The sequence below is a fragment of the Fusarium fujikuroi genome, chromosome FFUJ_chr05 (genome assembly GCF_900079805.1).
Source record: "Fusarium fujikuroi IMI 58289 draft genome, chromosome FFUJ_chr05".
Taxonomy (NCBI): Eukaryota; Fungi; Ascomycota; class Sordariomycetes; order Hypocreales; family Nectriaceae; genus Fusarium; species Fusarium fujikuroi.
Genome location: NC_036626.1, coordinates 4320720 through 4335183, shown reverse-complemented (window position 1 = coordinate 4335183; position 14464 = coordinate 4320720). Strand labels below are relative to the sequence as shown.

Genomic DNA, 14464 nt, shown 5'->3' with positions numbered 1-14464 from the left:
ATTGCTCCCAATTCAGCCAGCACCTACCGGTAATCTTCATTCCTCTTGCAAGCTCTCGACTCGGCAAGCTTTTCAATGGTGGGGGGGAAATAAGGACAGTTGGATCTCTCAGGTCCAGATTGCGCCCGAGGCTAGCCTCGGTTTGGTAGTTGATCTACAAAAGCTTGCGCCACAGCATACCAATACAATTGATTTTCCTTTAAATAATTTTGCCTTTGGAAATAAGCTCGAGTGGCTTTATGGCCGGAAGTGTATTAGTGCCAGTTGTGAATGTGTAATACTTGAGCAGTTTGTGAAGATGAAAACAGTGACTTCTATTAAGTTCTTAGAGTATGGGTCATAACAGACCATCCTAAAATGAATGAACGTATTAGTTCTCGTTCCATACTTGGTAATAGACAGTGCTCTTTGAAGTCGCTCTGATACGTTATTCCCCGTGTGCACTACTCATCAGATGACTCCCTCGCACGGGTACGAACCCGAGCCAATTCAACCTCAAAAGCCTTATTCTTTGCATCCTCGTGTGAATCTGACGAGTCGGGACAAGACTCCAAGTCAAAATCTTGCGATGAGTGCGATAATCGCCTGATGGGCCGACCAGGCGAGATACCCGATTGATCCTGAGTAAGTCTCGCTGCTTCAGGCTTCTGGATGGAATCAGTGGTGTAGCGACTGCTTTGGCTTGTTCCCTTTCCTCGAATGCTGTTGAAGGCGCGTGAGTTGGCAGCGAGGTTGAAGTAGGGTCGTAATGAGGGGAGACAGGCGATGACCAGACCGAGATACAGATCCAAGGTATTCCAGAAGTCTATGGGTATGTTAGTGTGTTTTTGCGAGTTTGGATGAGAGACTTACGTGCTTCGACGATGGAGACTTTGCGGTTGGCTCCGAGAATGAAAAGTTCGTGGAAGCGGACGATGCTGATGACCATGTTGATGATGCCGAGAAGGAAGGTCAAGTAAACACCAACTCGCAGCCATCCTTTGATCATGAGATCAGGTACGATAAGCCAGGGAAGAATGAAGACTGAGTCTGTTAGCTTAGGTTATGTCATCGTCAAAGGGAAGCGCTTACTGAACACATCGCCAGCAAAATGCAGAGCCCAAGAAGTCTTTAAGAACATCATTGCAGCATTGTTAGGACATTTGTTGCCAGGTTCCAACGACCTATAACTATTAGCAAGTTGAAATATTTTACCGGTCACGATGACTTACCAGAATCGAGTGACCGGGATACAGACACAAAATGGGAGAACCATTGTGACGATATAAGATAGAGCGACGTAAAGAGCAGTGGCCCACAGAAACATTCTCCTCTTGTGCATATGAACAGGAATGACCTGGCGGTAAACAGCAAGCAGAGCAGCCTTGCAGAGATAAAACGCCGTGAAGAAAGGCAGAGCACAGATCCAAAGTAACTACCATATGTTAGTCCACCTCATACACCATATAAGCATGTCGTACCTTGAGAATGAATTCTTTATCCTCGCGAGTTCCATCATAGTCCTCCAAAGTGCCGTCGACCCATGGCTCCATCACCCCCATGTGAACATACGTGACGCAGAACGACGCCACGGTGATACCAGCTGCCCATGCTAGAATCATCCATATGTCGCTATCGATGAGCCTTCGTTTTTGGATGACGAGTCGGAGGTAAATTCGCGCGATGATGACGAGTGTCGACAAGGCTATAAGCGTCCATTCTGTGATCTGCACCCTGTTAGCTAACTCACAAGACGGAAACAATAATACTGACCAGAAGGGTTGACGGTCCTATCGCCATGGCTGCGGTGTTATTATGCCTTCAATCTTGTATAAGAGTGTCGTCGTAGAAAGAGCTGCTTAATACTGTACGCAAGTACGAGCAACGCTATATGTAAACCATGGAAGAAAAAAGCCAGCAAACGCATCAGTCCACGAATGTGATGACACCCTCTCTAAATACTATCCTCGCTCTTTCGCGAACAAGAGAATAGAGTTTGCCTTCCGTTTTCATACGCTATCCGGAATCTCTTGGCGGACGGGACGTGGCGCATTCCGTATGCAAGGGCTAGACGGGAGTCTGAGCAACCACAAAGCTAAAATAACTGGGTAGTGAGACCACAAGAGTCGAGCCTGTTGCTGGTGATGGACAGTGCTGGTATGTTATGCAAAGTCAGTTGGGTGTAGCGATTTGGTATGAGAGTAAAGACGTCGTGACGCTTACGCAGATATGCTCGCTTAGTTGGTGAGGCTGGGAAATGAAGGTTGAGTCAACACGTGGCAAAGACATCATTGAGAAAACGGATTTTTGGGAGTGATGATGAGGTGATTTGGCGTATGTCTTGGCGAAGGGATTGCCAGATTGAGCAAGTTGGACAATGTCTAGACCGACACGGCTATGAATTGAGGGTTCAACGGTGTCTATTATAGACCTGCTATACTGAAGCAGTAAGTTTCTGAGGAAGCTATTAGGTCTAGGACCTGTTCCAGCATTTGAACGCATGATTAGTAAATATCCAGTTGTGCTTATGTAGATCCAACGTCAAAGCCAGCTATTAGGGTGAGTAAACCCGTGGCTTGACAGTGTCGCCCTGAGCTTTGGCTTGCACTCAATGCCAATTATCTTGGGCTTCCATCTGATCATAATCCTACAATCAACCACCATTTATCCGAAGAATTCCTCCAAAGATCAGAGAACCTCATTCTGCATACCTCATGCCAGCTACCAGTCCCCGAAGCAAAAGCCGTTGGTCCGATGCATGCATCATAAGTAGAGACGTTATTACATGACCATCGTATGCGTCATCTCACAGCCAAGAACTCGATGGATCTACGGCAGCAGCGTTATAGACAATGGTGCTTTTGTCGATGTCCAATGTAAGTGGCGCCGACGAAAATGTCGCTGATCTGCATCGTGTCAAGCGACTCGCTGATCGACCAACTCTATTCACAAAGAGCTGCATTTCGCCAAGACTCCAAACGCTGCCAGTTCGAGGTTGTTTCATCATGACGAGGGAAGTTCAATCGCTTAACGGTGTTGCTCGGAAACTGTTTCTTGGGGGACTTAAGGAGACCAAAGGTGACCTCATAAGATCGACAGTTGAGGGAAAACTACCATGTAACGTTCAACTGGAGCCTTTTAATTGTAAAATGGAGCAATATAGAGTCGCATTGGCAATTCACGCGGTGAGCAGGCATATGTAAGATCGCCTGTACTTAGTTAAATTTATGGAGTAGTTTGGAAGTAATACAACGTCGCGTAGAGGCCCCAGTAAATCCTCTGCAGAAAATATCGTGCAAGCGAACGTATATTATACGACATATAGGGTAGTGTATTACACCCCAAACATCACCAAACGTTTCATGTAATGTTTTGAGTCCATGAAACCAAGAAATGTTTTAGTGGGGTACCCTCAGATGATCTGAGTCGCCATGACTCTCTATCAGGGTATGTCTGAGCTCAAACCGAGTCACGAGAGGGCCAAAGCGCTGTCATGAACAAATACCTTATAGCGTGAGTAATTGTTTCCTACGCTAATTGGATCATTGACTACGTCAATGCCAAATGTCACGATGGCGTCGAGACGGACTGACATCTCAGTGCCATATTGACGGGCCCAAACCATTAATCGACCAGGGTCCCCCCGTCAGGCCAAGATCACATGCTCACTCTCTGCAGCGGGATCTTCGTTCGTCACCGGCCATGTTACAGATCTAACTCGAAACCAAAGACACGCCACGGAATTACGGATAATCACGACATTTCGATGTCGCTCGATTGTCAGGCAGGAATCAGTCGAAGCGGTGAGCCCAAAAGAAAAAGCAAAAAATGAGATCTGATATGCAGGTCATTTCAATATTTCAACAAGGATAAGGGCTTGGCAATCAGTCTTTTCCAACCTGTTGGGCCCGTACAGAGTAGGCTAAGCAGAGCAATATCACCAGTGGAGATTTTAACAATTGATCGACGAAACAAAAAGGTCTTCATCGTTACAAATTCCTTACAAACCCCTCCTCTTTAGCCTCGGAACATTCGGTAAGCCTGTCAGTGTCAACACCAAACCCCTGCCCTCCCCCACTCCAACCACATGGCATATTGTGATCGGCAGTTAGCAAATCCAAGCCGCACCGACACTCACGTCGCCCGCAACACGCTGCGGCAGTTGTCGCCTCGATCTGGTTGGTGCACCACCGCGCAGTAAAACAACGATCAGCGGTAATCTTCAGGTCCAGGGTATCATTGCCTCCGCAGATCAGGCCCGAGAGATTACAGCTTGAGGAAAGAGATGCACGATTAGATCACCACTGTACAGGGGACGTTGCGCTGAGACATATTGATGATTGGATATGCATGATAAGCTCAAGCTCGTCGATCTCTTACAGTAGTGAGACGGAATCTGTGAGAGCTGAACTATGAGCCCCTCTCGTGAGTTGATATACTTAACTAGACTTTGGGGTCCCCCCCACGCGAGAGAAATGTATTTCTGATGACTCTAAACATATGCTAAAATTTGTCTTGATCGTGAGTGCACAATGTATCTCCGTTGGGCTGACGAGAGTCATCTAACTATGGATACCCGCTCGATGCCGGCGGATAGTTCATCTCGCTCGGTCGAGATTCAAGCTATTCTCATCACTTTCTCCATTCTTTCTACGATCACCGTCGCATTGCGACTCTATGTGCGATACAAAGTTCTCCATTCTCTCGGCTGGGATGATAGAGTTATGGCTGCTGCCCAGGTCCTTACAATTGCAGCAGCGGTGGCCATTGGTCTAGGTAAGCTTTGACTAATTGTGGGAAGGGTGAATGAGTGCTGACGCGGATGTAGAGAATAATTATGGTCTTGGACATCATACTTGGGAGCAGTCGAAGGAGAATTACGTTGCTTACATGAAGGTCGGTTTTTTCTCTTCCGTGGTATTGAGTTATGCTAATATTTACTAGGCGTTCTATGCTTCTGTCATCGTATACAATGTCGCCATGTGTCTCGTCAAAATCGGCATCCTTCTTCAATACCGACGAGTCTTTGCCATACCCATCTTACAGGCCTTGACATTCTACGGACTAGTCATCATGGTCGCATGGACTATCACAATCGCTTTCCTTAATACTCTCATTTGTGTACCCGTCGCAAAGTTCTGGAACTCGGCTCTCGACGGACATTGCATCGACCCTCTGACGGTCTGGTACGTCATGGCTGGCTTCAACCTCGTCACAGACATCACTGTATTCTGCATGCCATTGCCAGTCATTGGAAGCTTGAACCTTCCGAAGAAACAAAAGATTATGCTGTTGGCCATCTTCAGTATCGGTTTCCTGTAAGTAGCTCCATCACTTGTATCGCGCGTTACTAACACGACCAGGACTTGCATCATCTCCATTATTCGCATCCGAACACTAAAGACAGCCGCTTCAACAAAAGATCCCAATTGGGACAATGTCGACGCTGCGATATGGTCATTCCTAGAAGTCACCCTCGCCATTATTTCCTCATGCCTCCCTACTCTCCGACCACTATTCTCCAAGCTCATGCCCAAGCTCTTTGCGTCTTCATTCGGCCGAAGCAACCCTGCTTCGAGGTACGGCTATACTCGAACACGGAGTAGTCAGAATCTGCGTAGTATGTCTCGAAGACGAACTCAAGACATTAGTCATGACTCAATGGAAGATACATCTACCTTGCGAAAAGATGAAGTACCTCTTCCATCAATCACTCAGAAACACTACCGAACATACCCTGGTGTCAGTGTCAGTATTGAAGCTGAGCAGGGACAGAATCATAGTGATGAGGCAGCATCGCAGAGTCCGTTGGAGCCAAGCTCGCCGAGTCGAGGTATCAAAGCCACGACTGTTGTTACACAAGAGATCGTGGTAGAGAGACGCGCAGACGATGAATGGAGCCACGGCAGACCAAGTGACAGCGATGCAACTCTAAGAGAATGAGATACATACAGAAAATGCCATTCTGCCGCTTCTTTATGAGACATGCATACTATTACCTAGCCCTTTAATGTAATCTTAATACACTTTGATTTATTTTTAGCCCTTCACCGTATGTTCTAGACTCTCAAAGCTTACCCCAAACTCTAGCATTTCAGCTGTAGCTCTCCGGATTGGGGAAGTCAGTGTTAGGGCGGAAGCCTCGGGCCCTCGGCACGGTTAGCTCAGGTCGACGCTTTAGGGATAGCTACGCGATCTAGCTCTGGTCTATTCTCGTCACAAGATGATTCGATACGAACAGATAATCGCCCGTATAGCCTTTAGTAGAACGCCACAAGTCTGTGCCGGCTCGTATTCAACTTTATTGGTTTTCACCGCAACGTCCAACGTTTACCCATTTTGTATAAATAGTGGCTGTTATTCAGCTTATTCTCAATCCTCATTCTACATCACTTTCTCTCTCATCTACAAGACTCTCACATCTCAAAAGATATCTTCTCTCTCGTCACAATGAAGTTCAGCATCCTCACTGCCCTTACCGCCATTGTCGGCAGCGCTGCCGCCGCCAACCAGGCTGTTGTCAAGAACGACTGCTCTGGCACCATCTATGTTCAGTCTTGGCCTTACAACGGCGGTGCTCCTGGACCTCTTGTGGCCCTCAAGCCTGGAAAGACCTTCTCTGAGAACCTTCGCTCTACTGGATCTGTTCGTACCCCTTCTTCATTACGCCCAAGCCAGACATGTGAAACTAACAAAACTCCTAAAGACCGTCAAGATTGCCACTACCAAGACTCTTTCCAACCCTCTCTTCTTCGGCTACTCCTCCACCTCCAAGCCCAACTACGTTTACTACGAGTTCAGCACGTAAGTTCAAGTACCTGCTCACCGCTTTTAAAAATTGATACTGACATGCCTAGTCAATGGGGTAACCCCTTTGCCAACAAGCACAACATCCTCACCACCGGTAAGGGATGCAAGCAGTTCGACTGCGCTGCTGGCGATGCTTCTTGCTACAGCACTCCCAGCATGAAGAAGGTCTACGGCTGCCCTCAGCCTGCTACTATTACTGCCACCATCTGCGCCAAATAGAGGAGTCACTACACAGGACTAGTGAGCCCTTTGAACGGTTTGGGGGACGCGAATAGACAGAGACATGTATAGATCTTCTAGGTTACAGTAGTAATGCATATTGAATAATGGAAATGATTCGTCTAAAATGAAATTGGTATTCGGTGCTTAACTGCAATTTCCATTACTATGAACCCAAGTAATAATTAGTAGGCACAAGAGTCACGTAAATAATCATCAACTGGAAGGGTTCTTGTGCACAATACACAGGTCAAGATGCTTCAAACAATGGGCTTATAGCTTATGACTTGTGATATATACCTCATGCTTCTGATAGAATAGTAAAAATGCACTTAATTAGTGTCTCTTAAACTAATAACTCTTTTTCTCAGATAAACTTCAGAACACCATCTGCCTGACAGGAACCCAGCCTCAGTCTTGGTCGGTTTACCATCCGAAGCCATTAGACTTGAGTTCATTCGCCACTTGTTCAGCTACCAGCTGGTTAATAGCAATTCCAGGGTGATAGTCATTGAACCATAGCTATTAAATATCAGTATAAAGAGTGGCTTTACTCAAGGGAGGCTACTCACGCATGACTTCCCATCGCTGTTGTAGCAAGTCGCATCAGGAGCGCCGTAGGCCTTGGGGTTGTTGATGGCCTTCTTGAAGGAAACAGATGTATCGACGAGAAGAGTTTTGGCACCAGAGTTGGCTTTCTTGAAAGCACTGAGCTTTGAGGCCAACTTGCTGTTGTAGAGCTTAATTGCCTTAACGAGAAGAGCGTTTGAGTCGGCGCCTTGTTGGATCATCAGTGGTGTCAACTCGGTTGCTACATACATCGTTAGTCACGAAGCTTCAGAACACTAGTCTCAAATGACTTACGTGGAACGCTGAGCAGGACGAATTTACGGAGGCCAGCCTTATATAGAACCTGCAGCAACTCAAAGTATCTCGTGGTAGCCTTCTCAACCACTGCATCTGAGTCTTGCAGATAGAACGAGTTTCCAACGTCATTGACGCCGATCCAAACTCCTGCAATAGTATTCTGCGCTGTCCATGAGGTCCCAGCTGGATGCTTGCCAACAGAGTTGGAGAACTGGTTGACCTGGTCGACAAAGCTTAAGACAGTGCTAGCATAGGGCTTGACGATGTTAGCATCGACAGTGGCGCCTCCATAGGCAAAGTTGTATGACAGAACGAGCGAGTTGTTTTGTTCTTTGACAATGTCGCCAACCCAGTTTGCTCCGCCGGCTGCTGTCCATCCGGGGAATGGGGGGTTGCCGAGGGGGTTTGCGGCAGAGGGTTTTGCACCGTTGGGGTCGAAACCTGTCTGTGAGTAAGAGTCGCCACTAATATATGTCAATGTCAATTGTATTTCGCAGATGCATCGTTTGCTGACTCACAAGGTGAAGAGATAGCTTATGCTTGAAGCTGCGTGCACTGCAGCGCTCTGAACCAAGACGCTACCCATGGCAGCAACAAGAAGTTTGGACAGCATGATACAAGACTCAACCGGAAAACACTATAAGCTGAATCGCCTGCCAAGACAATTTATTCAGTCTTGCGAGTTTCACAAAGCGAACAACGGACTACTTATATCTACTCAAATCCACGTTTCAGATCCCAGACCCAACTTTGCTTCCTCATCCCACAAATCAGGAGCCGATCTTGTGACTGAGGAACGTCAACGGAAGATCTTGTTTAAGCATAATGTCTGGAAAGGGATAGACGGAGGTGGTCCGAGGCGGGGTATAACACTTTTGGACTGGGGGATCGCAGAAGATGCCGTGATTGCAACATGCAGATCATACAGTGAAGCTTTCAGATGGGGTTGTAATTGGCACGGAAGAATATTTTCCGTGGACAGATCTGTGCGTTCCCGTCGGTCCGGTCTTGAAATCGCTTAGCTTATTAGTCTACATGGCTAAGGATGGAGGTTTGTAGAAGAGAGAGCAATTATGACATCCGCCAGGAGGTTTGCAACCTCGATGGTGCACTGTCTGTTGTTGGTATGTAAGCCTCGATCATATAGGTACGTTCATCTATAGGGCTGTATGTACAGATAATCTTGGCTGAATTTCCAATTACTAAATCTAAATTGATCGCTTCACCACGAAATCGTGACAGATATTTCTTTCGGAGAATAAATATTTTTCTATCTGACAGCAAAATGAGTAATACTCTGTACTAAACGTCATATTGAGATATGGTGGCACGTTATTAATATGTCAATCAAGGTTATTTGTGGTGCTGGGTGCAGGGTAGCTGACTATCTTTGAAAAGCATCGTCCCTGGGCACTAAACAGCTATCTGTCCGCAATCTTGTAAGGAACGTATATCTCGATAGTGCGATATCACTCTGATAAGATACGTATCTTAGCTTCTCTCTAGAAACAGTTCTGGCAGGTCATAAAGAACGTGGTTGATAATTGAAGAGTGATGACAGAAAGGTCTTAACCTCAAAGGCGGGACTAATAGTGGATGTATGTTAGCGTTTTCTTTCAGCCTGCAACGAACCTGGTTGGCACTTTTGAACAAACCAAGCAGGGATTCATACACAAATGCGGGGGACTCTCCGTGCCAACCAATAACCATGCATAAATTACCAACATCTCCTCTGCCGAAAAGCCGTGATTTATGGAGTCCAACCCATCAAAACCTCAACAATGCTCTTTACCACGTGGAAGCGGCCCTCCAACACATTGGCTTTATCGCATTCAATACATTAATGCGAGGCTTTAAGCTGAATCCGTTATCGTCGGCCGAGTCTTTTTGCTAGAAGCTTATCTTAGCTTGCTTATCACGTTTCATCGCAATCAGCCTTGATTGGATCAAAGCGTAGATTCAAAGGGGTGAGGGTGAAGCTAAACTTGTTACTGCTACCGGCGAGAGCCGTCAGATCCGATTGTTGTTAATGGTTGTGATGATGATCCGGCAGCTGAGTTCCGATCAGATGGGGAGTTCCGCGATGATAGAAATTATATATACCAAGGTTGCATTTAGATTCAGAATCCATGACAGGTGTAGATTCTTTACTGTTCTCATTACCGACTCGCTAGGTATCCTCGGTTCACCATGAAGTCCCTTGCTGCACCCAGCCTTCTGGCCGCTTTTCTCACGACACCCGCTCTCTCAAAGCCAGTCGTCGACGAAAAGTATCCCTACAAGGGCCCAGCAGTCCCTGTCGGCGATTGGGTCGATCCCACCGTCAACGGCAATGGAAAAGGATTCCCTCGCCTCGTTGAACCTCCAGCCGTGAAACCTGGCTCTTCAAACCCCAGCAACAACGTCAATGTTATTTCGACGTCGTATACTCCCGGCGGCATCAACATTCACTTCCAGACGCCCTTTGGCCTCGGTGCTGCGCCCGCTGTTCATTGGGGAACGAGCGCGTCTGAGTTGAAGAACAAAGCTACTGGTTCGACTACTACGTAAGTTCCCGCGTCTTGGCGCAGGGGTTTACCCGATTTGTCTGCGCGTCGGAACGTCATTGGCTTACGTTTCTCTAGCTACGATCGCACTCCTCCTTGTTCTGCTGTCAAGGCTGTTACGCAGTGTAATCAGTTCTTCCACGATGTTCAGATCAGTGACCTCAAGCCTGGCAAGACTTACTACTATCAGATCCCCGCTGCCAATGGCACCACCAAATCTGATGTTCTGAGCTTCACTACCGCTCGTGAAGCAGGCGACAAGTCAGAGTTCACCATCGCTGTTCTCAACGATATGGGCTATACTAACGCCGCTGGTACTTACAAGTATCTCAACAAGGCTGTTTCCGACGGCGCTGCGTTTGCCTGGCACGGTGGTGATCTGAGCTATGCTGATGATTGGTTCTCGGGCATTCTGCCCTGCGAGGATGACTGGCCTGTTTGCTACAACGGAACTTCAACCAGTCTTCCCGGCGGCGGGCCTATCCCGGATGACTACAAGACTCCTCTCCCCGAGGGCGAGGTCGCTAACCAGGGAAGTCCCCGTGGCGGTGACATGAGCGTTTTGTACGAGTCGAACTGGGATCTCTGGCAGCAGTGGCTCAACAGCATCACCCTCAAGATTCCCTACATGGTTCTCCCCGGTAACCACGAAACCACTTGCGCTGAGTTCGACGGCGGCAACAACACCCTCTCTGCGTATCTCGATAACGACAAGAGCAATGCTACCCAGGCTAACATGACGCTTAACTACTACTCCTGCCCTCCGTCACAGCGCAACTTCACCGCTTTCCAGAACCGCTTCCATATGGCTGGTGACAAGTCTGGCGGTGTTGGCAACTTCTGGTACTCGTTTGACTACGGTCTAGCTCACTTTGTGTCCATCAACACAGAGACCGATTACGCCAACAGTCCTGAGAAGCCGTTTGCTACGGACCTCAAGGGTGATGAGACGCATCCCAAGGCGAATGAGACTTATGTTACTGATGCCGGTCCTTTTGGTGCTGTGCATGGCTCGTACAACGATACCAAGAATTACGAGCAGTATCAGTGGTTGGCTAAGGATCTTGAGAGCGTTGATCGATGCAAGACCCCTTGGGTTATCGTCATGGGCCATCGTCCTATGTATAGCTCTGAAGTGGCCAAGTACCAGGTTAACCTCCGTGCCGCATTTGAGGATTTGATGTTGAAGAACAATGTCGACGTTTATATTGCCGGGTGAGTCATGTCGTAACCAACCTCCCTCAAAGCTTGTACTGATACTTAACAGCCACATTCACTGGTATGAACGTCTTCAGCCCATGGGCCACAACGGCACCCTGGACTCTGGCTCCATCATCAACAACAACACCTACAAAAGCAACCCCGGCAAGTCAATGGTCCATCTCGTCAACGGAGCCGCAGGCAACATCGAGAGCCACAGCGTTCTCGACGGCGAGCCTCGCCTGAACATGACCATGTTCCTTGATCAGACTCACTTTGGTTTCGCCAAGTTGACCGTTCATAACGAGACTGCGCTTTCTTGGAACTTTATCCACGGCGACGGTGGTGTTGTCGGTGATGAGCTGACTGTCTTGAAGGAGAGTGCTTCCAAGTGCGCTGCTTCTGGAAACTCTTCTTCGTCTGGAGGTGCGAGCGGTACCAAGGCCCCGGTTGCTACTCCTACTAGCGCTGGTACCAAGACATTTGTCTCTGGGGTTCTTGGTCTCCTTGTTCTTGCTCTGGCTTTGTAGAGGACATAAGAGACTAGATATAGATGGTAGCTTTGTTGTTAGACATTCTTTCCCGAGAGGGCTTGTGACGCATAATCACACACAATTGAGTTGATTTCTAATTGGCCTCTGACCTTGTGCTACGTGAAGTGATGTATTATTCAAGTCCCGGATTGATAAGCAGACAACGATAAGAAACAGTATCACTTAGTTCCTCGCGCAAGCATTGCAGCATTTATACAAACCCAGGCATCCATTTGATTGGCATGTAGCCTATGCTTTCTTTTTATATACCCACCAGGCCTCGCCAGCTGTCATTCTCTCTTTCGTCATAGCCCAACCACTTTTGGCCCAGAGAGCAACGCCGCATACGTCAGATCCTCTGTGCAACACGGGATGCGACAAGACATTCCCCAATGAGGGACACAAAAGGGTGAACATGACGTATATAGTGCCGGATCAGCTCGGCAGATACCGAGCTAAAATGATCTTGGCAACTTATAAGGGCAAGATTTTCGCTTACGCCTTGCTAGCTGAGAGCTGATGTCTCACCTTTGGCGGATCGATGATGCCCGTCTGACTTGGAAACAGATAATATCTTATGACTGCGTCTCGATAATTTCCTAAATCTCAGACTCGGACTTGCTATACCTTCTCGGGCCAGACGCTATCACCACCGATTCCATATACTACTTTTTTGTCGTGTAAACTACTAAATACTCAGCATGGTCATCATCGTCACTGGTGTAAGCGAGCCTATAGCAGCGACACAGAAATGAAGCTAACCTCATCCGCAGGGCGCAGGGTTCCTGGGCTGCAATTTAATCCAGCTGCTTCTCGAGAAGAACCACGAAGTCGTCGTGATTGATTCGCTATGGACGGGATCTCAAAGTACCCTCGACAATTTTCGATCGGACAAGCGAGTGCGATATATTCAGTGCGATTAGTTCACTCCGACACCCTATTACAGTGCTAATATTTTATAGAGCTGATGTACGAGATCCGTTGCCGTGGATAGACAACGTCGAGCAAATCTACCATCTCGCGTGCCCTGCGAGTCCCGTACATTTTGAGACTCAACCGATTGATATCTTGCAAACTTGCTTCAATGGCGCATCGAATGTCTTGGACTATGCGCTGAAACATAACGCTCGAGTGCTACTGGCTAGTACATCTGGTACGAGCTCTCCCTTCGCGAGTAAATATATATGCATGCTGACGCATAGCCTTGTAGAAGTTTACGGCGACTCCCAAATCGCTTGTCAGCGCGAAGACTATCGAGGCAACGTCAACTGCTTTGGCCCACGCGCCTGCTACGACGAAGGCAAGAGAGTCATGGAAGCACTCGGATACGCTTACCAAGCCGAACACGGTCTCGAAGTCCGCATCGCACGAATCTTCAACGCCTACGGCCCATTCATGGAGCCCGAAGACGGCCGCGCAGTTCCCAACTTTATCATGGCAGCCCTAAAGAGAGAACCAATCACGATATTCGGCGATGGACACGCAACACGATGTTTCCAGCACGCCAATGACTGTGTTCGAGGTTTGGAGGCTCTGATGAATAGCGATTATCATGGACCGGTTAATATCGGCAGTGATCTAGAGATGGAGATTAGTGAGATTGCAGATATTATATCTCGCGTCGTGGCGGAGAAGACAGGATATGAAGATCCTGTTGCTGTTAAGTTATTGCCCAAGAGGGAAGATGATCCTATTAGGCGTAAGCCAGATACGAGTCTTGCTGAGAGGATTTTGGGTTGGAAGCCTAGGGTGTCGTTGGAGGAGGGAGTAGCTTCGACGGTTGACTGGTTTATTCAGCGGGAGAATGGCAGCATTTCGAGCAGGCTTTAAGATACATGCGGCTTGTGGTTCATGAGTAATGAGACATATTTGATTTAGGTAGCATAATAATATATTGGCCGCCAGTTTTACGTGTCACTGACATGTTAGCATTGATTACGGCGCAAGTCTGTCCAATATCTTAGCGTCGTAGGACCACCAATTAAACATTGACAGAGTAGCATCTCATCTTGAACTCGTATTTAACCCTAACTCAATTCTATACACTACGATTGGGTGTGCAATACGTGATATGGCATGACAATCTTATTGGAAGGGGTTCTACGGAGGTCCCTGCTAAAAGTTTTGTCTTGACCCCTGGCTTATGTAATAAGAGACCCTAGTAAAGTTAGAAAAAGTAAAAATAGCAGTATAAGACTTCCTAACCTGTAAACCTTCTATAACCCCTCTATAAGCTATTAACTAATTTTCTAAAGTTTCTAACGATCTAGCAGGTCTTTAAATTATAGCCTTAAATATAGATATTATAAC

General features: G+C 47.4%; 6 protein-coding genes; 4 read left to right on the top strand and 2 right to left on the bottom strand.

Moving 5' to 3' along the window:
- Nucleotides 1–443: 443 nt before the first annotated feature.
- Nucleotides 444–1779, bottom strand: FFUJ_14320 (related to integral membrane protein; the record flags this gene model as incomplete). XM_023578461.1 has 6 exons in its annotated part: nt 444–805; nt 853–1023; nt 1072–1163; nt 1212–1414; nt 1461–1706; nt 1753–1779. The coding sequence occupies 6 exons, from the start codon at nt 1777–1779 to the stop codon at nt 444–446; spliced, it is 1101 nt and encodes a 366-aa protein (XP_023431267.1).
- Nucleotides 1780–4511: 2732 nt separating this feature from the next.
- FFUJ_14321 (related to integral membrane protein) lies at nt 4512–5922 on the top strand (the record flags this gene model as incomplete). XM_023578460.1 has 4 exons in its annotated part: nt 4512–4755; nt 4808–4875; nt 4924–5297; nt 5343–5922. The coding sequence occupies 4 exons, from the start codon at nt 4512–4514 to the stop codon at nt 5920–5922; spliced, it is 1266 nt and encodes a 421-aa protein (XP_023431266.1).
- Nucleotides 5923–6429: 507 nt separating this feature from the next.
- FFUJ_14322 (uncharacterized protein) lies at nt 6430–7008 on the top strand (the record flags this gene model as incomplete). XM_023578459.1 has 3 exons in its annotated part: nt 6430–6624; nt 6686–6783; nt 6837–7008. 3 exons carry the CDS (start codon nt 6430–6432, stop codon nt 7006–7008), a joined length of 465 nt encoding a protein of 154 aa, XP_023431265.1.
- A 426-nt stretch (nt 7009–7434) lies between these two features.
- On the bottom strand, nt 7435–8488 carry FFUJ_14323 (related to cellulose-binding GDSL lipase/acylhydrolase; the record flags this gene model as incomplete). XM_023578458.1 has 4 exons in its annotated part: nt 7435–7530; nt 7581–7819; nt 7873–8339; nt 8394–8488. The coding sequence occupies 4 exons, from the start codon at nt 8486–8488 to the stop codon at nt 7435–7437; spliced, it is 897 nt and encodes a 298-aa protein (XP_023431264.1).
- Nucleotides 8489–10065: 1577 nt separating this feature from the next.
- FFUJ_14324 (related to acid phosphatase precursor (pH 6-optimum acid phosphatase)) lies at nt 10066–12151 on the top strand (the record flags this gene model as incomplete). XM_023578457.1 has 3 exons in its annotated part: nt 10066–10421; nt 10500–11636; nt 11689–12151. 3 exons carry the CDS (start codon nt 10066–10068, stop codon nt 12149–12151), a joined length of 1956 nt encoding a protein of 651 aa, XP_023431263.1.
- Nucleotides 12152–12855: 704 nt separating this feature from the next.
- FFUJ_14325 (related to dTDP-glucose 4,6-dehydratase) lies at nt 12856–13984 on the top strand (the record flags this gene model as incomplete). XM_023578456.1 has 4 exons in its annotated part: nt 12856–12876; nt 12928–13067; nt 13117–13307; nt 13365–13984. 4 exons carry the CDS (start codon nt 12856–12858, stop codon nt 13982–13984), a joined length of 972 nt encoding a protein of 323 aa, XP_023431262.1.
- Between the last annotated feature and the right edge of the window lie 480 nt (nt 13985–14464).